This window comes from Meriones unguiculatus, chromosome 14 (genome assembly GCF_030254825.1).
Source record: "Meriones unguiculatus strain TT.TT164.6M chromosome 14, Bangor_MerUng_6.1, whole genome shotgun sequence".
In the NCBI taxonomy this organism is placed as follows: domain Eukaryota; kingdom Metazoa; phylum Chordata; class Mammalia; order Rodentia; family Muridae; genus Meriones; species Meriones unguiculatus.
Window position 1 is genome coordinate 22031734 of NC_083361.1, and position 21207 is coordinate 22052940.

At 39.8% G+C, this 21207-nt stretch overlaps 1 protein-coding gene across 4 annotated transcripts in view; it reads left to right on the forward strand.

Annotated features, from left to right (window-relative positions):
• Smg1 (SMG1 nonsense mediated mRNA decay associated PI3K related kinase) overlaps window positions 1–21207 on the forward strand; it is a 108920-nt gene that overhangs the window by 68360 nt on the left and 19353 nt on the right. For all 4 annotated transcript variants that reach the window (XM_021646954.2, XM_021646953.2, XM_060366969.1 and 1 more), the window contains 20 exons: window positions 934–1218; window positions 2696–2840; window positions 2953–3091; window positions 4155–4385; window positions 4489–4666; window positions 5128–5289; window positions 5855–6072; window positions 6290–6444; window positions 8381–8603; window positions 11502–11748; window positions 12139–12368; window positions 13822–14070; window positions 14887–15025; window positions 15128–15237; window positions 15362–15580; window positions 15987–16177; window positions 17230–17402; window positions 17530–17809; window positions 20083–20355; window positions 20532–20766. In XM_021646954.2, coding sequence (XP_021502629.1) covers window positions 934–1218; window positions 2696–2840; window positions 2953–3091; window positions 4155–4385; window positions 4489–4666; window positions 5128–5289; window positions 5855–6072; window positions 6290–6444; window positions 8381–8603; window positions 11502–11748; window positions 12139–12368; window positions 13822–14070; window positions 14887–15025; window positions 15128–15237; window positions 15362–15580; window positions 15987–16177; window positions 17230–17402; window positions 17530–17809; window positions 20083–20355; window positions 20532–20766 — 4082 coding nt within the window. The remainder of the gene's footprint in view (window positions 1–933; window positions 1219–2695; window positions 2841–2952; window positions 3092–4154; window positions 4386–4488; window positions 4667–5127; window positions 5290–5854; window positions 6073–6289; window positions 6445–8380; window positions 8604–11501; window positions 11749–12138; window positions 12369–13821; window positions 14071–14886; window positions 15026–15127; window positions 15238–15361; window positions 15581–15986; window positions 16178–17229; window positions 17403–17529; window positions 17810–20082; window positions 20356–20531; window positions 20767–21207) is intronic.

Genomic DNA, 21207 nt, shown 5'->3' on the forward strand with positions numbered 1-21207 from the left:
ATTGACAGTGGGTGCTCTTGATTGCTATCCATTTCATATTACTGACACAGGATTTTTCACTTGAACCCAGAGCTCATTTGGTTAGGTTGTCTTTATTAGCCAACCTGTTGTGTGTATTTCCCATATCCCCTCTCTGAGAGCTAGGGTTACAGGCAGTGTGTCATGCCCATTCAGCATTTATGGGGCTTCAAACTGTGGTCCTTAGTCCTCTCATGACAAACATTTCAGGCACTGATTTCCTTCTTAAAATATTTATTTGTTTATCAGTTTTTTTATTTATTGCTTGCTTGCTATTATTTATTAAGACAAGGTCTGACTTTCCTAACTGGCGTAAAACTCAATATGTCAACCATGCTGTCTTCTGCCTCCTAAGTGTTGAGATTAAAAACATGTCACCACGTCTTCCTGGCTTTATAGTATTCTATTTTATTTTGTATTAATTTTTTGTTATTTCATATGTGAGTGCCTGCATATACATATATGCACTACATATGTGCCTGGTGCCCACAAAGTTCAGAAGAGGGTGTTGGATCCTCTGGTACTAACCTAGGGTTGCAGGAAGTAGTAACTGCCTTGTCTAAGTGCTGAGAATGGAAGCTTGGTCTTCTGCAAGAACAAGTAGGTGCTGAGCCCATCTCTCTAGTCCTTCAATTTATTTTTGGTTTTTCAAGACAGGGTTTCTCTGTGTAGCCTTGGCTGTCTTGGAACTAGCTCTATAGACCAGGTTGGCCTTGAACTCATAGAGACCACTCTGCCTCTGCCTCCTGAGTGCTGGGATTAAAGGCATGTGGACTATTTTAGGCTTGAATTTATGCTTTTAAAAACAGAAAAATAAAAAATGATTACTTCATCTTGAAATAATTTCTCTTAAGGGTAAATTTGTGTTTTTTTTTTTTTGTGTGTGTGTGTGTGTGTATGTGTTTTTTTCTCTAGGCCAGTCAACACATGCAATGGAAATGTTGAGTTCTTGTGCCATATCTTTTTGTAAGTCTGCAAAAGCTGAGTATGCTGTGGCTAAGTCAATTCTGACCCTGGCTAAGTGGATCCAGGCAGAATGGAAAGAGATTTCAGGACAGCTGAGACAGGTGTACAGAGCTCAGCAGCAGCAGAACCTCCCGGGCCTTTCTACTTTGTCTAGGAACATACTCACTCTAACAGAGCTGCCGTCTGCTAATGCAGTGGGAGAAGAACACCCTCGAATTGAGAGCGAGTCTACAGGTACATTTCATTCTTTTGTTAGCTTTAAAATACTAATTTATAGCTATAATATCAGGGTTACACCAGCTATAATTTTCCACAAAAAAGTTCAACTACACAAAAATACGTTGCTCAGTAATAACTAGTACTTACTGTTGTTAATCCAACCTTTCAGGTGCAGGTTGCTTTCCTGATTTAGAGTGTTATTTTTGCCCTGATTCCTGAAAGGGTAAATGTCAAGAGCAGCAGACATGTAGCAATAGCTTGTGTTACTCTTGGTTGTTGGAGCACAGAAAGCATAGAAAGAGTCAAGCTTCTTGCTCTGTCCAACTGTAACAAAATTAGTTGGTCAAGAAATTGGTGGTTGATTCATCTAATCAAAATTTCTTGGTTTTCTCTTTTTTTCTTTGAGGAGGGGACAGGTGCTAGAGATTGAATCCAGGATCTTAGGCATGCTAGGCAAGTGTTTTACTACTGAGCAACATCCCCACTTTCTGGTTTGTTTGTTTTTCATTTTTTTGAGACAGAGTCTTCCTGGAGTAGATCTCACTGGCCTGGAACTTGCCATGCAGACCAGACTGGCTTGAACTCACAGAGATCCTCCTGCCTCTGATGCCCAACTGCTGGGATTAAAGGAGTATGCCACCATATCCACCTGTTTCATATTTCTTCAGTATTTTCCTTTCTGTAGACCCAAGCTGTCCGCACATGCAAAACTTTAATGCTGTATTAAAGGGAGGTGGCATTGTGACTGTGTCGGTGTGTTTTCCTGGGTTATAGACTCCATAGCTCATGCATGCTATGAAAATATTCTTCTACCAACTTATATCCTAATCAGTTCAGGAGAAAACTAATCTTTTAATTGGCAGAACCTCCCAGGCCTTTTTAATTGGCACAGGACAAAACACCTCCATTTTGTTGTGCTGAAGCTTGGGGTTTAAATTACTTACACTGCATTTTGTTTTTGTATTACCCTGGTTTTTAAAATATAATTTTGTTGGAACTGTTAACCAGGTCTTGATATTCATTAGGGGTAGGTCTTAAAAATCAGCGTATATTGTGGCATATGAACTCAGTAAACCAGACAATTTTCTCTCTGTAAAATGGAAATGAAGAGCTCTGTTTGCTGTGTTAGTCTCTGTGGTGTGCTTTTCATTTGTGCATTATTTTTACCAAATGTTTAAAATGATTCTGCCACTCAAAGGCAGGATGGAAAACATTCTATAGCACATCCAACACCTGAGCTGTTTCTAAAAGATAGCATCATTTATGTCTATACATGCTAATGTAAGCTGATGGGAGAGACTGATGGTGCCTTTTAATAGAATCACATTGCAGAAAAGTAGCCAAATTTGGGCCATAACAAATTATGTACTGTGATAATGTTGGGCTTATTGCTTGCTTTCAAATAATAAAGACTTAACAGGTCAGTGGGAACACCTTTAGAAGCATTTTAATGTAATACTGAGCTCTTTTGTTATTTTCTCTATCATGACAGTGCATATTGGAGTTGGAGAACCTGATTTCATTTTGGGACAGTTGTATCATCTGTCTTCACTGCAGGCACCTGAAGTAGCCAAATCTTGGGCAGCATTGGCTAGTTGGGCTTATAGGTGGGGCAGAAAAGTGGTTGACAATGCCAGGTATGTATGTTTCAGTGTGCAGTAGATCTAACACACTGCTAAGTGGAGATATAAAATGTCGGTGGGAACGTTTTGTTAGCTGAAATACTTGATGACTTGTTTATTTTTATAGTCAGGGAGAAGGTGTTCGTCTGTTGCCTAGAGAAAAATCTGAAGTTCAAAATCTGCTTCCAGATACTATAACTGAAGAAGAGAAAGAGAGAATATATGGTATTCTTGGACAAGCAGTATGCCGGCCAGCAGGAATCCAGGCAAGGAAAACATTATACAGTGGTTTTGGGGGAGTACTGTCAAGATTTCTGTTGCAATATATGGTTTTTGAGGGAATTGGCTGCTTTATTAAATAGTGAATGAGGTTTAGGCTATTTGTGTTGCAAATAAAAATCTCTTGAGTTTTAAGATGACAGAAATACAGTTGTCTTTTTCCTAAGATGGTAATTTCTTCAGGGTCATGTTGGAAATATATGAAGGTCATTTTGTATAAATTAAATTTATTTTAGCTACTCCTCCACTCTGAACTTAGGTTCTTGGTCTGTTGCCGTAATCATGGGTAATAGCACACTCCTAGTGTATGTGCGTGAGGCTGTAGGTTTTAATCCCCAGAGCTGGAAATTCGGGTAATATGAGGCCTTTTACAAGACTACCTTTTCCATGGGGATACCTCCCCCACCCCTCAGACTCTTCTGCAGAGGGTCTGTACTTGTAAGATTAATTAAATGGCTTGGTTGGGTTGGGTGTGGGAATTGGGAGAAACTAGGGCTCTGCATGTGCTAGTAGGCAAGAGCTCCCGTACTCTCAGCCCCTGGTGATTTTAGTAAATTAGCTAATGTGGAAAGCAGTGGACTAAGTGAACTGAGTGTTCCTCCTCAAAGTGTCCTGTAAGTTTTATAGTTCTATAGCCGTTGAATATGTAGATGCAATATTCAAAGGCGGGTTTTATTTGCAAGGCTAAATTCTGTTGACTGAGTTCTAGTCTAAGACTTGAATCCACAACTCTATTAAAACTGTTGTGCGGCATATTTACAATATTGTAAATAAAGTAGTGTTTGCTGTTCATGTTGTTTTTTCACATCCATTGAACAGATTATTTTTCTATAGTCAGAACATTATATTACAGCTTAGAAGCATTTAAAATACAGAAAACCCCAGTAGTCTTTGATCTTGCCTAATTGGCTACATTAGTAAGCATATTATAAAGAGAAGCTTACTAACAGATTTGGAACTGTTTAGTGTACCATATATGAGAAAAATGTTTTCATGTGATCATGTATTTTTTTACATTAAGTATTATTCTATGTTACACATTTTCTTTAGGATGAAGATATAACACTTCAGATAACAGAAAATGAAGATAATGAGGAAGATGACATGGTAGACGTTATCTGGCGGCAGTTACTGTCAAGCTGCCCATGGCTTTCTGAACTCGATGAAAATGCAACTGAAGGCGTTATTAAAGTGTGGCGGAAAGTTGTAGACAGAATCTTTAGCCTTTATAAACTATCTTGCAGTGCATATTTTACTTTCCTTAAGCTCAATGCTGGTCAGGTAGGTGGCACAGTCTTCTAAGGAAAATAATTTGGAATATATTTCCTATAGACAGCAAGTAGTAGCAGAAATGGTTTACTTATCCCCTTAATTGTTCACTTAGATTCTGTTAGATGAGGATGACCCCAGGCTACATTTAAGTCACAGAGCAGAGCAGAGCACTGATGATGTGATTGTGATGGCTACCCTGCGACTGCTTAGGTTGCTGGTGAAACATGCTGGTGAGCTCCGGCAGTATCTGGAACATGGCTTGGAGACAACCCCTACTGCTCCATGGAGAGGTAATGGCCTATATAAAATGCCCACTTTAGTAAATACATTTCTGAGTGGATGGAAATAGTTTCTCTATGTTCTTTATTTAAAATGTTAGAGAGCAGCCATGCTGGTTCATAGGGCAACCTGGATTGTTTGGTGTCTCATGAAAACCTCTTCTACCTTGTAGAGACCTGAGAGACTAGAAGGCAGAAGCTTTTTGTTATCAAAAATCAGTTTTGGAGAGGTGGTGAAAATAAGTGTATAGGATTTAGTCACAGTTATTTCACTACCTTCTTTAAGGCATATGCTGGACATATTCAGTGTGTTAATTGTTCTGGACAGTTTTACCCTAAGCAGAATGATTTTTGTCTGGCCCTTTGGAGAACTTTGGTGCTGGTGTTGACATAATCAGGCTTTATCCTTTTACATTCCCAGACTTTGTAGGTTTTAAAATTTTTTGTTTTGTTTTGTTTTTTTTTTTTTGAAGGAATTATTCCACAGCTCTTCTCACGCTTAAACCACCCTGAAGTGTATGTGCGTCAGAGTATTTGTAACCTCCTTTGCCGTGTGGCCCAAGATTCTCCACACCTCATACTGTATCCTGCAATAGTAGGAACCATATCACTTAGCAGTGAATCCCAGGCTTCAGGTATGCAACATTAAAATACATTTATTTGAGACAGAGTCTCACTGTGTCACCCTCAGTGGCCTGTTCCTCATTATGTAGAACAGGCTGTCTTTGCACTCACATAGTTCTAGGCTTAACTTCTCTTACTCAGCTAAAATACTGCTACTTTAAATTACTTTTACCAGTAATTTTTAAGGCTCTTTTTGGGTGATGTAGTCTCAAGTTGAGGGTGTACAGGTTTTATTAGTAATGGCACTTGCTTACTGAAGAAAGTAGCTACTGCGTGTCTGCACTACATGTTTTGCATGTTACTGTTACTCCTTGCAATGCCCCAGGAACTCCGCATAGAGCTGTTCAGGTAGCATTGGACCGTGGTCTGCTCTATGTCTGGAGACGCTTCTTGCTTGCTTGCCGTCTTCCTCAGCTTTACTCCTTAGTTTACAGTATATATAAATATATGTGAACAGCTGAGCTTATGAAAGTGCAGAACACCATAATCTTTATCTTCATGAACAGCACTGTGAATTAGATTCCCCTATTTTCTCTACCCAGTGTTTGCATGTATCCCTCTTGCATCCCACTATAGGAAATAAGTTTTCCTCTGCAATCCCAACTTTACTTGGAAACATTCAAGGAGAAGAACTGCTCGTTTCTGAATGTGAAGGAGGAAGCCCTCCTGCTTCTCAGGATAGCAACAAAGATGAACCTAAAAGTGGTTTAAATGAAGATCAGGCCATGATGCAGGATTGCTACAGCAAAATTGTAGATAAACTGTCCTCTGCCAACCCAACAATGGTCTTACAGGTACAAGAAAACTGATTTGTTTGTTTTAAAGTAGTATTCATTGCAACCCCTCCTTTCAAACGGTAAAGCTAACATCTCATAGAAGAATCATATCAGAGAACCAAAACTTTAAGGATAATCAGAATTGATATTGCTGCTGATAAATCTTCTGAGAAATGAGCACCTGTGTCTGATAGGAGGCTGCATTTTGAGCCATGTGGATGTGTTGTGTCTGCAGGTCCAGATGCTTGTGGCAGAGCTGCGTAGGGTCACTGTGCTCTGGGATGAGCTCTGGCTGGGAGTTTTGTTACAGCAGCACATGTACGTCCTGAGGCGCATTCAGCAGCTGGAGGACGAGGTGAAGAGAGTCCAGAACAACAACACCTTGCGCAAGTATGTCTTCACTCCTTCTCTGGGAAGATGGGGCTACTTTTGTCTTTTAGATTTATTCGTTTTATGTGTATGTTTGCCTGCTGGTATGTGTGTATACAATATGTTCAGCTGATACCCACAGAAGTAAGGAGAGAGCATTGGATCCCCTAGAACTGGAGTTAAGGATGGTTGTGAGCTGCCATGTGGGTGCTGGGAACAGAATCTGGATCCTCTAAGAGCAGCTGGTGGTCTTAACTACTGAGCCATGTTTCCAGCCCCCCCCTTTGTAATGTGTTAATCAGCGCAACAAAATTTAGTCTTAAGCATTTTTAACTCTACAGTCGGGTGGCATTAAAGTGTGTGCTCACAGTGTTGTGCCTTCATCACCACTACCCTCTGCTAGAATCATTTCAGTCCGATTTGGGCTCTGTAATAAAGTCTGATATAAACTGTTAGCCCCAACTTCCACCCTCATTACCTCTGGTTTTTATTTCTTGCTTTATGAATTACTCTGCTTTAGGTGTTTCGTGTTATTGGAATCACAGAGTATTTGTTCTTTTGTAACTTCATTTTGCACTAGGTTTTCAAGGTTTACCCTGCTATAGCATGGATTTGTTTCTTTCCGCGCTTAGTGAATAGTACTACATTTTAGAGACACTCCATGTGTATGCTGTGCATATGCAGCTCAGAGGAAAACGTGTGTGAGTTGGGGCTTTTCCTTTTACATATGGGTCTTGGAAGTGAAACTTTGGATTATCAGAGTTAGCAGCAGATACCCTAATTGGCTGAGCCATTGTGTCAGCCAGGTTTTACTATTTGATCCATCTGTTAGTTAGAGACTTGGTTTGTTTTTATCTTTGTGAGCAATGCTGCTTTGAACTTTGGTGTGCAGTATGCGGCTGAGTTCTTGGGTTTATCTTTATGTTATGCATAGATTTACTGACTAATGTGGTTATCATAGGAATTTTTTCCACCATGATTGTGTCATTTTATTTTCCAATTTTCAATGCATAAGGATTCTGGTTTTTCCTATTCTTCCCAACATAGTAAACTATGTGTCTGTATATCTGAAGCATGGTGTTTATGCATGTATGCCGTGACCTTTCTATAGAGGTTGGGTCTTGTCGGGTCTTGTCTTCCACCTTATTCAAGGCAGAATCTCTCTTTCCTTCTTCTGTGTGTATGAGGCTAGTTGACCCAGGAGCATCTAAGGGTTCTCCCATTTTCTTCCTTGTATCTCCCTGTCATGTGTTGTGATTATTCTCACCACTTGGTCTGGTTTTTATATGACTTCTGAGGATTGTAATTCAGATATTTACTCAAGCTTATGTGGGAGACTCTTACCTACAGAGCCATTTCCTCAGGCAACAATTGGCAAGTATTTGTCATCACTTTTAGTCATCAGTTTAATCTATGTGGTACAGTATTCAAGGGATCACAGTTAAGTCTGTTTTAAAGGAGCCCTTTCCCTTATACTTTCTGTTTGATAGTCTCAGTTTGATAGTTTCTGCATCTGGATGTCTGGTCCATTTTGTATTGTTTTTGCCTACGATTAAAAAGATGAGACTCCAGATCCATTTTCCAACACAATTGAAAAACAAGCCTACCTCTGTTTTTTTTTTTTTTTTTTAAAGATTTGTTTATTATTTGTACAATGTTCTGTCTGCATGTACACCTGAACGCCAGAAGAGGGCACCAGATTTCATTATAGATGGTTGTGAGCCACCATGTGGTTGCTGGGAATTGAACTCAGGACCTCTGAGCCATCTTTCCAGCCCGGCAAAGCTACCTCTTTTATGTATTGATTTTTTTTTTTTTTTTATAATGCTATGTAATAAGTTTATCAGTATTTTACTTCTGTTTTTTTGATACTATTTACTCAATACTTGATAATTTAAATTGCCTCGTGTTTATATAAAACGTTAGTAAAATTTTGAATCAAAATGTCTTTGGTCAGAGAAGAGAAAATTGCCATCATGCGAGAGAAGCACACAGCGCTGATGAAGCCTATTGTGTTTGCTTTGGAACATGTGCGGAGCATCACTGCCGCCCCTGCAGAGACACCCCATGAAAAATGGTTTCAGGATAACTATGGTGATGCTATTGACAATGCCCTCGAAAAACTAAAGACCCCATCAAACCCTGCCAAGCCTGGAAGCAGCTGGATTCCATTTAAAGAGGTACTTTAAGTATTGTTAACATGCAAAGTTCTCCGTGAGACACAAACTTTAATAGTGCACTCACCTTGGAACATGAGATAAAGTTTTATAAGCCTGATGAAGTTATGTTGTGATTATTTGCTGATAAGGAAAATGGAGAAAATTATTTTACTCATTTTGTGAATTTAGGGACTAAAAAGGCAGGGAGGGTGGCAAACAGTATGCCAGTATATACCAGACATATACTCTATGTCATTAGCCTCAGCTGCTGTTTTGTATTCTCGTAGGCGATTAGGAGATTGAATTTTTTGCCATGTATTTTTTTAAGGGGAGGAGTAGACATTTTTAACAGTTTTCAGGTTCAGCGTCACTAATCTGAAATGCTCTAAAAATCTAATAAAACTTGGAATAATGCTCAGCTTTTTTTTTTTTAAATAGGTCGTTTACAGTAAGATTAATGCCAATATTCTGAAGAAACACCTTAAGTTATAAGGATTAATAAAATGGATTAATATTTATTTGACCTATTTTGTAATAAGTATAGCAACATAATTTGCTGATTGGAATGATTTGTGGAGTCAGATATTTAAGAATGTTTGTCCTGTTCTCCTTAATTCTTAGTTTTCCATCAGTCAGGAGAGCCTCATTATATCATACTTTTTCTTGCTTTTCCTGTTTTTCTCCTTTGTAACACTTTTAGTTGGTCTCTTTGTTGACACAAATGTAATTAGACTTAGGAACAAAAGTACGTACTGCTTCAGAAAATGAAAACTGCTAACTCACTGAGCATGGTGGTGTATGTCTTTAATCCCAGCACTCGGGAGTCCGAGGCAGATGGATCTCTAGGTTTGAGGTCAGCCTGGTATGCATCGTGAGTTCTAGGACAGCCAGGGCAACACAGAGAAACTGTCTCAAAAACCAGAAAAGAAAATTTTAACTCTTGATGAAATATCCTGATGGTGGCGGCACACACCTTTAATTTCAGCACTTATGAGGCAGAGGCAGGTGACTTCATTAGGCAGAGGCAGGTGAATTTGAATCTAGCCCAGTTTACAGAGTAAGTTCCAGGAGAGCCAAGGCTACACAGAGAAACCCTGTCTCAAAACAAAAACCATAAGAAGAAAGAAAGAAAGAGAAATATCTTGAAACACTAGACAAGAAAACCAACACAAACTATGGTATTATGCCCAGCCTATTTATTAGGTAGGACCAGGCTTGTGTGGTCCAAGATCAGTTTTTCAACTTTTTTTTTTTTTTTTTTTTTTTTTGGTTAGTAAAGCTAAAAACCTGGGACAAATGTATTTGAAATAAGCCACTAAAAAAAAAGTTTTGGTTTTTTGAGATAGGGTTTTTCTGTGTAGCCTTGGCTATTCTGGATTCAATCGTACAGAAATCCTCCTGCCTATGCCTCCCAGAGTGCTGGGATTACAGGCATGTGCCACCACACTCAGCTGTTTTTTTAAGAAGTGATATAATTATCTTCTTGGGCCGGAGAGGTGGCTCAGAGGTTAAGAGCACTGTCTGTATTTCCAGAGGTCTGGAGTTCAATTCCCAGCAGTCACATGGTAGCCCACAACCATCTGGTACCCTCTTCTGCCCTGCAGATGTACATGCAAACAGAACCTGTATACATAATAGATAAATAAAATGTTAAAAAATTATCTTCTTAAAAAATATTATGTCTATTGTGTTCTGCCTGGAATGTGTCTCTGCATACCAGAAGAGGGCACCATATCTAATTACAAATGGTTATGAGCCAGCATGTAGTTGCTGGGAATTGAACTCTGGACCTCTGGAAGAGCAACCAGGGCTGTTAACTTTGAGCCATCTCTCTAGCCTGAGAAAAGGTTTTTAAGATTATAGTTTGGGCTGGAGAGATGGCTCAGTGGTTAAGAGCATTGGCTGCTCTTCTAAAGGATCTGGGTTCAATTCCCAGCACCCAGATGACAGCTCACAACTGTTTGTAACTCTAATTCCAGGAGATCTGACACAGTGACACAGACATACATGCAGGCAACACAATAATGACCATAAAAAAATAAGTAAATCTTAAAAAAAAATAATAAAAGATTGTAGTTTGTTTTTGTGGCATTGTCTGTCAAACCCAGGAACTTTGCATGCTAGGTGAGCTCTCTACTATTCCTGAATCTCCGGATTTTGCATCTGTGTTCCATGTTTGATTAAACGGTGGTCTGTTTATGTGAGCATGCCACTTTATCTGTTCTTGTCCCTTGATTAGGGGAAAAATTTCCATTTTCTTTAATTTTATAAACAAAACTTACTAAAAATTAAGTAAGTCATAACACTGCTCCAGATCTGCATTAGCTACAAACAGTGTTAGGGTTATAGAGCTGTGTTTGTGGTTTTGTCTCCTGGGGATAGATCTGTGCATTTACATTCGTTGTTCCTGTGGTTATTAGCAGTGCTTCTCGAGGGTTTTTGTGTATTTCAGGTGGTCAGCTTTAAAACTGTTACTTCTGTTAAAATATTGTCTGTTAACATCTGTTTAGCTTTGTGTAGCTTCTTATAAATTGGCTTCATGATTAAACTGTAATTTTTCTTATCACTTGATGTCGGTAACTTTGCAGGTGGTGTCCCAAGGTTGTATCTGCTTTTTCACTATTGCAAAACTGATTGATTTGTTCTGGCATTGCTGAGGCATAGTTTACAGCTTCAGAGTAGGAGATTCTGTAGAAATTTCTTCCCATCTTTGAGTCTCTTGCTTTTAAGTAGTAATCACATACAACATTAGCACAGTACTCTCAGCTTCTAGGCTGGTCCTCATCCCTAAATTAAATGTAGGTACTAGAACAGCGGGTATTTATGGGGGTGTTTGGGTTTACTTTTATGCCAAGTACAATGGGAAGAAAACGTGCTATACCAGAATGCAGACTTTGTTTTTCCACCTTATGAACATAGATAATGCTGAGTTTGCAACAGAGAGCACAGAAACGTGCAAGCTACATCTTGCGACTTGATGAGATCAGCCCTTGGTTGGCTGCCATGACTAACACTGAAATTGCACTTCCTGGAGAAGTCTCAGCAAGAGACACCGTGACAATTCACAGTGTGGGTGGAACTATCACCATCTTACCAACTAAAACCAAGCCCAAGAAACTCCTCTTTCTTGGATCAGATGGGAAGAGCTATCCTTACCTTTTCAAAGGTAGAGTTAAAACTTAAGTTGTGTTTTTAAGACTAATGTGTTACTATTACTGTTCTTTGCATGTGTGTGGCTATGTATGTCCATGTGAGTGTGCATGCACATTAGAATAAGACTGCTGTAGATGAAAGTCTGTATTTCTTGACTCCTGTGTGACTTTTGAATGACTATTTGGCTGCATGTTACAGTATTTCACCCTTTGCTCCTTGCTTGTGAACTTATATAAGCAGACCAACTTAGTACAACCCAGTGTTAGTACCTAGTACGAATACCACTGGGTACAATTTGCTGATGTTCTTAAACTGTGTTCATTGCGAACTGAAAATGTAGAAAGTGGTGTATTCCCAGATCCATTTGTCATGCATCCTGGTAATGTTGACTTTGTTTTTATAGGACTAGAAGATTTGCATCTCGATGAAAGAATCATGCAGTTCTTATCGATTGTGAATACTATGTTTGCTACAATTAATCGTCAGGAAACGCCTCGTTTCCATGCACGACACTATTCTGTAACACCACTGGGAACAAGATCAGGGCTGATCCAGTGGGTGGATGGAGCCACACCATTGTTTGGTCTTTACAAACGATGGCAACAGCGAGAAGCTGCCTTACAAGCACAAAAGGTTGGTAAAATTCAAGTGCACCTCTGTTCTTAAGTGTGTATAGACAAGTGTGTGTCAGGTCATCCTCAGTGACTGTATAAAATTGAGCATGTTTGCATGCTTCTAGTGGGTTAGAGCAAAGACACGATGCTGTTGGCAAGTAGAGGTGACGTAGACCTTACTGAAATGTAAAGTTTTAACATACAGAGTTGCTATTGCTTATAATTTTGATATTTTACATCTTAAATGCTTTTAGGAGCTTTTAAATTAAAATTGTAAATAATAAAAAGCTTTGAAACCCAGAATCCTTTTAATATTTAAATAAAAATATTTAAATAAGAAATAGGCTTAGTTGATCATTACTGTATCCTGTTTTGTACCTGTGAATTTTATAATTTGATTTAGACTAAGAATTTTAATTTAAAATTTAGTCAGGTACCTGGGCATTTGGGCTGGAGATGACTTAGAGGTTAAGAGCACTGGCTGCTCTTCCAGAGGTCATGAGTTCAATTCCCAGTAACCACATGGTGGCTCATAACCATTGATAGTGAGATCTGGTGCCTTCTTTTGCATATAGGTGACCAGCAGACAGAACATTGTATAAATAATAAATAGATCTTAAAAAAAAAAAGTAACTGGGCAGTTTAATATGTGAAGCAGCAGAACTTAGTGGGAGACCCAGGTGTAGCCAAGGACATTGCAGGTAGCTACTAAGAGCTGGTGGAGCTTAAAAAAAAAAATGGTTTTCTTTTTAAACCACCTCCCACCCTCACCCCACCCCCAACTGGGTTTCTCTTTGTAGCCTTGGGTGTCCTGGACTTGCTTTGTAGACCAGGCTGGCCTCAAACTCACAGAGATCTCTCTGCCTCTCTGAGTGCTGGGATTACAGGTGTGAGCCACTGTACCTGGCTTAGGGTTTTCTTTTCTTCATTTTTGTGTATTTATTTTTGTGGTATTTGGGAATCTAGTTTTATAACCCCAAGAATGCTAAGCCACTCGTATACTGTCAGCCTAGGAAGTCAAGTTTGAAAATTAAGCACAGGCCTGTAGTCCAGTTATTGAAGAGTAAGTTAAAGATAGGAGCTAGAAGGGCTTTGTAAACTTTGTGGAACTTGTTTCTTAAGAGCTGTGTTTATTTGATACTGAGCAAATCATCAGTGCAGAGTGAATATGCACTATTGGATTATACCTTTTAAAGATGAAATGTGTTATAAAAAATATAGATTGGATTTTAAGTTGAACTTTAAGAAAACTTATCAAGAGACTAATCTTTAAACAAACAAGTAGCACTTAATCACAAGGAAGACAAGATAAATAGTTCATAAGTGATAACTTTTTGATTTTGTTTTTGTTTTTAAGTATGAAATGTATCCAGGCAAGTGGAGAATGCTACGAAAACACCAATTTTTAAAAAGTACTGTATGCTTTTTGTTCTTCATGTAAAATTAATATTTCCTTTAAAATTTTTTTAAAGGCTCAAGATTCCTACCAAACTCCTCAGAATCCCAGCATTGTTCCTCGTCCAAGTGAACTTTACTATAGTAAAATTGGCCCTGCTTTGAAAGCAGTTGGCCTTAGCCTGGATGTGTCAAGGAGAGACTGGCCTCTCCACGTGATGAAGGCGGTGTTGGAGGAGTTGATGGAGGCCACGCCCCCAAACCTCCTGGCCAAAGAGCTCTGGTCATCCTGCACCACACCTGACGAGTGGTGGAGAGTCACACAGGTACTCAGCATGTGGTTTAGGTGTCACTCATCAGTGTTACTCTGGCTTTGATCAGATCCTCTTTGTCAGTCTTTCTGGTCTTTTTCTCTCCCTTCCTCCCAGACTTTATAGTTGAGTCCTGTACTTAAATGTTACTTGAGAATTATGAAAGGGTGGTGGGCATGATGGATAAAATTAAGATAAATGTTGAAAGAGCTGAAGTTCTTTATTTTAAAACTTAGCCTTAGCTGACTGTAGTAGTGCATGCCTTTAATCCCAGCACTAAGGGAGGCAGAGGCAGTAAGATACCTTGAGTTCAAGGCCAGAGTGGTCTACATAGAGAGTTCTAGGCCAACTAGGGCTACATAGTGAGACCCTGTCTTGGGGGAAACAAAAAACATAGCATTCCTGGGGCTGGCACTGGGGTTTAGGAAGAGTATGTACTGCTCTTTCAGAGGACTCAAGTGTGATTTCATCATCCATGTCGGGGTTCATGCCTGTTAGTTTGGCTCTGTTGTATTTGATGCCTTTTTATGGTGGACTGCACTAATGTGCACATATCCACACACAGACACATAATTAAAAATATAACTAAATTTTTAGCAGTAACAACAACCCCCCTCCCTAACATTCCTGGTATTCTTTAGATCTCAACATTAAATGCCTCTCATAATGCAGAGCTTGGGCAGCCATGTACAGCAGTCTTGAGTGCTTTGTGGTTATTGATTTATTTTAGAATAGAGGAGTAGAGTTTCAGAGTTGTATTGACTTTAGATCATCTAGTGCCTTTTGTGGGGAAGACTGCCTAGTGATGTTTACTTGCTCCCTTCTCCTTAGTCCTATGCAAGATCTACTGCTGTCATGTCTATGGTTGGCTACATAATTGGCCTTGGAGACAGACATCTGGATAATGTCCTCATAGATATGACAACTGGAGAAGTAGTTCACATAGATTACAATGTTTGCTTTGAAAAAGGTAAGAAAAAAGAAAAAAACAGGCTTTTACTTTTATTTGAAGGTCAGATTTTTTTTTCTTTTTGGTGTTAAGGGCAAAAATAAAATGATTTGTCTTTTCAAGGTAAAAGCCTTAGAGTTCCTGAGAAAGTGCCTTTTCGTATGACACAAAACATTGAAACAGCACTGGGTGTAACTGGAGTAGAAGGTGTTTTTAGGCTTTCCTGTGAACAGGTATGCCTTTCCTCTTTAGCCCTGTAGTGTAACTGTTTAATGAGCAAAATCCACAGAAGGAAGTCATAAAGCATTTTCATATGGAAACTTGTGTTGAGTTCACTGAGAATACTTCTAAAAATAGGTTCTCCACATCATGCGACGAGGCCGAGAGACTTTGCTGACACTCTTGGAAGCCTTTGTTTATGACCCCTTGGTGGACTGGACAGCTGGCGGTGAGGCTGGGTTTGCAGGTGCTGTCTATGGTGGAGGTGGCCAGCAGGCTGAAAGCAAGCAGAGCAAGCGAGAGATGGAACGTGAGATTACGCGCAGCCTCTTTTCTTCCAGAGTTGCTGAGATTAAGGTGAAGCCCAAGGATGTAATATCACTGGCAGCTTTTTAATAGCACATGGACATAATGGTTGAGTGTGTTAGGGCTTCTCTGGGTATGAGAAATCTGTGTTATCTCTGTTAGGCTGTTTTCCTACACAGACTCATTGACACTCTTTTGAGTCGGGGTGATAATATTTCACCAGTGTGCCTAATTGAATAATTAAATAGCCTTTCTTCCCTTTTAGTAGAGATCTCAGGCTTATTTTCTGTGGCCTGTGAATCTGTTCACTTTATGGCTAGGTAAAATGTGAATGTATTGATAATCTTTATAAGATGGAGGTACTGCCAGAAACCCAGTTTCTTAGTTCGGATTTTAGGTAAAGCAGTACATCCAGTTGTAGACTTCTTCATTGTTCCTGATCACAACTCTCTTCCAGGTGAACTGGTTTAAGAATCGGGATGAGATGCTGGTTGTGCTTCCCAAGCTGGACAGCAGCTTAGATGAATATCTGAGCCTGCAGGAACAGCTGACAGATGTTGAAAAACTTCAGGGCAAACTGCTGGAGGAAATAGAATTTCTAGAAGGAGCTGAAGGAGTGGACCATCCATCTCGCACTCTGCAACACAGGTTTAAAATAATAATTGATTGGTGCTTCTCAATATGCCTTTTTGGAGAATCTTTGTATTTTGTGTAAACATTGTCAGCTTTAATTAGAATTTTCAACAACTTAAACTGATATGAATTCTGTTAATGGCCATGGTTTCAAAGTGCAGATACTTGACTGGTTACTTAAATTTTCTACTTTAGTATAGTTACCTTTGTGACAAATTATGGGTGGCAACTGTAAATATAGTGAGTGATTAGTACACCTAGATTTAGAAAACCTGGGGTTTGGTTTTCTTTCTGCTTGTATGCGAGTCTTTTATTTCATCTGCTTTCTTGAGTTTAAAAAGAAGGTATATAGGAACTAGAGAGATGGCTTAGCAGTTAAGAGCACTGTATCATTTTGCTGAAGGACTGATTCAGTTCCCAACACCCAGGAGGCATGTTGCAAGTTTATATATTCAGTTCTAGGTGATCCAGGTTTCGCCTCAGTTTCTGGGCTCCTGCATATAAACTTCATGCAGACACACATGAAAGCAATAAAATAAATGGTGGCACATGCCTTTAATCCCAGCACTCAGAAGGCAGAGGCAGGCAGATCTCTGAGTTCAAGGCCAGCCCCATCTACAGAGTCCAGGACAGCCAGAGCTACACAGAAAAACCCTGCCTTGAAAAACACAAACAAAAGCAACAACAAAACAAAAGAAAATCTTTAAAAAGCATAGAGCTAGAGTGATCCAATTGAATGAGCCACACATAGCAGGTACCTACCTGATAGCTGAATATGCGAATATGCAAGTGCCTAGCATTGCTAGAGGCTCTTATACTACAAAAATACAGCAATTTTCCTTCAAGGAATTTCAAAGTTAGCGTATGTGTTAGAGTTTATTTAAAATATTATGAGCACAGTTGAGGAAATTGCAGTGTTGGAACAAACCAGAGGAAGGAGACATACGAACCAGGGCTCTCTAGAAGCCTTCAAAAGGCACTAACTAGCTTAAGTATTCACAAAGTCCAGCCTTTACCAGGTAGAAGAAAGAGCTGCAAATGATCTTTGGCTTTGGTTTTCTCATTAGATATTCTGAGCATACTCAGCTACAGACCCAGCAAAGAGCTGTTCAGGAAGCAATCCAGGTGAAGCTGAATGAATTTGAACAATGGATAACACATTATCAGGCTGCTTTCAATAATTTAGAAGCAACCCAGCTTGCAAGTTTGCTTCAGGAGATAAGCACACAAATGGACCTTGGTATGTGAGCATGTGGGTTCTTTGATTGTATGTTTGGGATGATGGGATTCTAACTTTTGAGTCTAATGTTGAGTCTACTGTGATTACTGACTTGTAAGGGTTTCATTGTGACTGTGTTTACTATTAGGTCCCCCAAGCTATGTACCAGCAACAGCTTTTCTACAGAATGCTGGCCAAGCCCACCTCATCAGCCAGTGTGAGCAGCTGGAGGGGGAAGTTGGAGCTCTTCTGCAGCAGAGGCGTTCTGTGCTCCGAGGCTGTCTGGAACAGTTACATCACTATGCAACTGTAGCTCTGCAGTATCCAAAAGCCATATTTCAGAAACATCGAATTGAACAGTGGAAGGCCTGGATGGAAGAGCTTATCTGCAACACCACAGTAGAGCGCTGCCAAGAACTCTATAGGAAGTAAGTTGAAGGCATCTCATTCTCTTCATTTCACACTGAGGGAAGCAGGGTTGTATTGTAAGTTGCTGTCTTAGTTACAGCTTCTTTCTATTGCTGTGATAAAGGCCATAACCAAAAGCAACTTGGGTAGGAAGTGGTTTATCTTACTACTTATAGTCCAGCATGAAGGGAAGTAAGGATAGGAACTTAAGGAGGAGCTGACTAAGGAAGACTATGCAAGGCTTGCTTTTTTTGTTTTTTTTTTTTAATTTTTTCGAGACAGGGTTTCCTTGTGTACTCTTGGCTGTTCTGATTAACTTTGTAGACCAGGCGGGCCTCAAACTCACAAGAGAGCCACCTGCCTTCCCAAGTGCTAGGATTATAGGCGTGCCCCACCATGCCCTAGCTCATGGTTTTTTTGTTTTGTTTTTGACAATACAATTTAATCACTTTTCATTATAAAAGTGTGGTGTTGGGTTTTCACTATTAACATTCTGTGCCCAACAAGAAGCTATTGCCCCCACCATTCTGGCCCACTGAGCCAGAGCCCTGCGAGTCCAGTTGGGAGAGTGATTCACAGGGTCTGGCAGGAACAGATGAGACAGGGTTCTAGGCACAGGGTTCCCAGCACTAGGGGCCGAAGGCCTCCCCAGGAAGAGAACATGGCCACTGCCCCAGAGACCTCTGAACTGGGGAGAGGTGCACATAGGGCAGAGGGGAAGTTTCTATTAACATGAAGCAAAGGGCTATGCAGCCCCCAAGAATAGCATCTACACAGGCTGGTATCCCGTATTTCCATAGGAAAAAGCTGCGTTTTTATGTAACTGATTTACCAGCCTGTGGGCTATGGTCTCCCATATCAATCATTTATCAAGAAAATACCTTACAGACTTGCTTACAGGCAATCTGATGGAGACGTTTTCCCAGTGGAGCAGCTTCTTTCCAAATATGTATAGGTTTATACTAAGTTGACAAAAGTCAACCAGCACAGTTCCATTTATATATATTTTTTTTTTTTTTTCTGAAAAATGATCAACAGATGGAATTTGAATGGAGCTCCTTTTTTTTTGTTTGTTTTTTGGGTTTTTGATGTTCGAGACGAGATGTTGGGTTCGGGGTGGAAGCTGAGGAAACTCACTTCGGATATAGAAGCTTAAAACGGAAGCTTTATTTTCTGAGCTCAGGGAGGTGGCCAGTTTGGGTCTGAACTATGTCCTTAAGGGGAAGCTGTATTGCATATTTAAAGGGTGAAAACCACAATTAGCTCACATGGGGGTAGGGGGATGGAGGGCACAGTGAAAACAGGGTAGTCATCTCTGACTCAAATTAATTTTGCTATCTAGACAAGCAGTTTTAGCTAATCTTTAATTTGATTGTTCCCAGGTAAAGTTTATGGTTAGGGCCAACTACCCTTATGGTTGGGGAATTTCTGGGAACAACAAGGCCATAGGGTATGCTGAACATAAACATAGTTTTTGCTCAATCTGACCTCGTATAGAGATTCTTTTATGTCAGCAACAAGTTGAGATGATGTGGCTGGTGTACCGGAAACAGTTATGGCTATACTTATGCCAAAAGGACCAGGCCTCAACAAAGTTTTCTCTGTGTAGCCATGGCTGCCCTGGAACTTGCTCTTGTAGACCAAGGTGGCCTCAAACTCAGAGATCAGCCTGCCTCTGCCTCCTGAATAACTGGCCCTTTTGGGTTTTTTTATTTTATTTTATTATTTTTTTTTAATTTTTATTTTTGTTTTTAACCCTTCTCTTTTGAGACAGTCTGTCCTTTATCAGCCTTCCAAGTAGCTGAGATTGCAGATTTGTGCTATCAGCCTCAAATAATTTGATTTGTAAGAGGATACTTGTTGCCTCTTAGTTTGAAGCCAGTCTGGTCTAGCAGGCGGACTGACTCAAACTAAGACCTTGGATGTAATCCAGTTTTATATATATGGCATGTGCAAGGCTACGGGTTCCATTCCTGCGGAGCTGCAGAGAGAGTAAGAAGGTATTAACCTGAACTCACTCAGGGTTTCTCTTACAAGACACTGTTTCTCTTAATTAGTATATACAAGTCTTAGCATAGTAGTATTGTTTTAAGGAAGTTATACTTCGTCATTGAATTATATCACTCAATAAAAGCCATCTCATGAAAAAGCTTTGTTCTTGAGAATATCTTCAATACAGTTGAGATTTTCATTATTTGAGGATGGAATGTAATTTTCTTATACTTTGCAGTGTGATTTTTATTTACAAGTGGGGGTATATTAATATAAGCAAGCACCTGCTTTATTTTTATAGGTACGAGATGCAGTATGCTCCTCAGCCACCTCCAACAGTGTGTCAGTTCATCACTGCCACTGAAATGACCCTTCAGCGGTATGCAGCAGACATAAATAGCAGACTTATTAGACAAGTGGAACGCTTAAAACAAGAAGCCGTCACTGTGCCAGTTTGTGAAGATCAGTTGAAAGAAATTGAGCGTTGCATTAAAGTTTTTCTTCATGAGAATGGAGAAGAAGGATCTCTGAGTCTAGCAAGTGTCATTATTTCTGCCCTTTGTACTCTTACAAGGTGAGCTAGTGTGCTTTATACTAGATTATTTTATTATTCTCAGTTCATATGTTTTATTTTAATTCCCAATTTTAAAACTATTAGTTTTAGTCTGTGTTAGAGTCACTTTCTTTTAGATTTGAAGTCTTCTCGAGCCTATGTTCACTTAACCAAATCTGTTTTCATTGTCCACATAGACGCAATCTTATGATGGAAGGTGCAGCCTCAAGTGCTGGGGAGCAGCTGGTTGATCTGACATCCCGAGATGGAGCCTGGTTTCTAGAGGAGCTGTGTAGTATGAGTGGAAATGTTACTTGTTTGGTGCAGTTACTGAAGCAGTGCCACCTGGTACCACAGGACTTGGATATTCCCAACCCAGTGGAAGCATCTGAGGCTGTTCATTTAGCCAATGGAGTGTACACATCCCTGCAGGTGAACAGTTTGAAGTTGGGTTGCGAACAAAGTTCAGTTGGTGGAGTGCTTGCTTACCATGCAGGAAGTCCTGGGTTTGATCCCTAGAGCCAGGAGACCAAGAGTGGTGGCAATTGCCTATAATCCCAGTATTCAGGAAGTAGAGGCAGGAAGGTCAGAAAGTTCAAGGTCACCCAGTCTTAACAACAGAAAACAACCCCGCAGCAAAACATCACCAGGCAGTTGGTATCGCTAGAAAGACATGGTCCCTAGTTTTCTCAGTTGAGGTTAAATATTAAACACTGTCTTGTTTAGGTTCTTAATCTGAAGAGCAATTTGACTCTTGAATATTACTTTAAGCAGTCATTTAAAATGTTGCCATGGCTTCATTTCATGTGTATGCATAAAGCAGGTGTTGGGATGGGGTTTGTGGTTAATTTGACTGTTGACACAAAAATAATA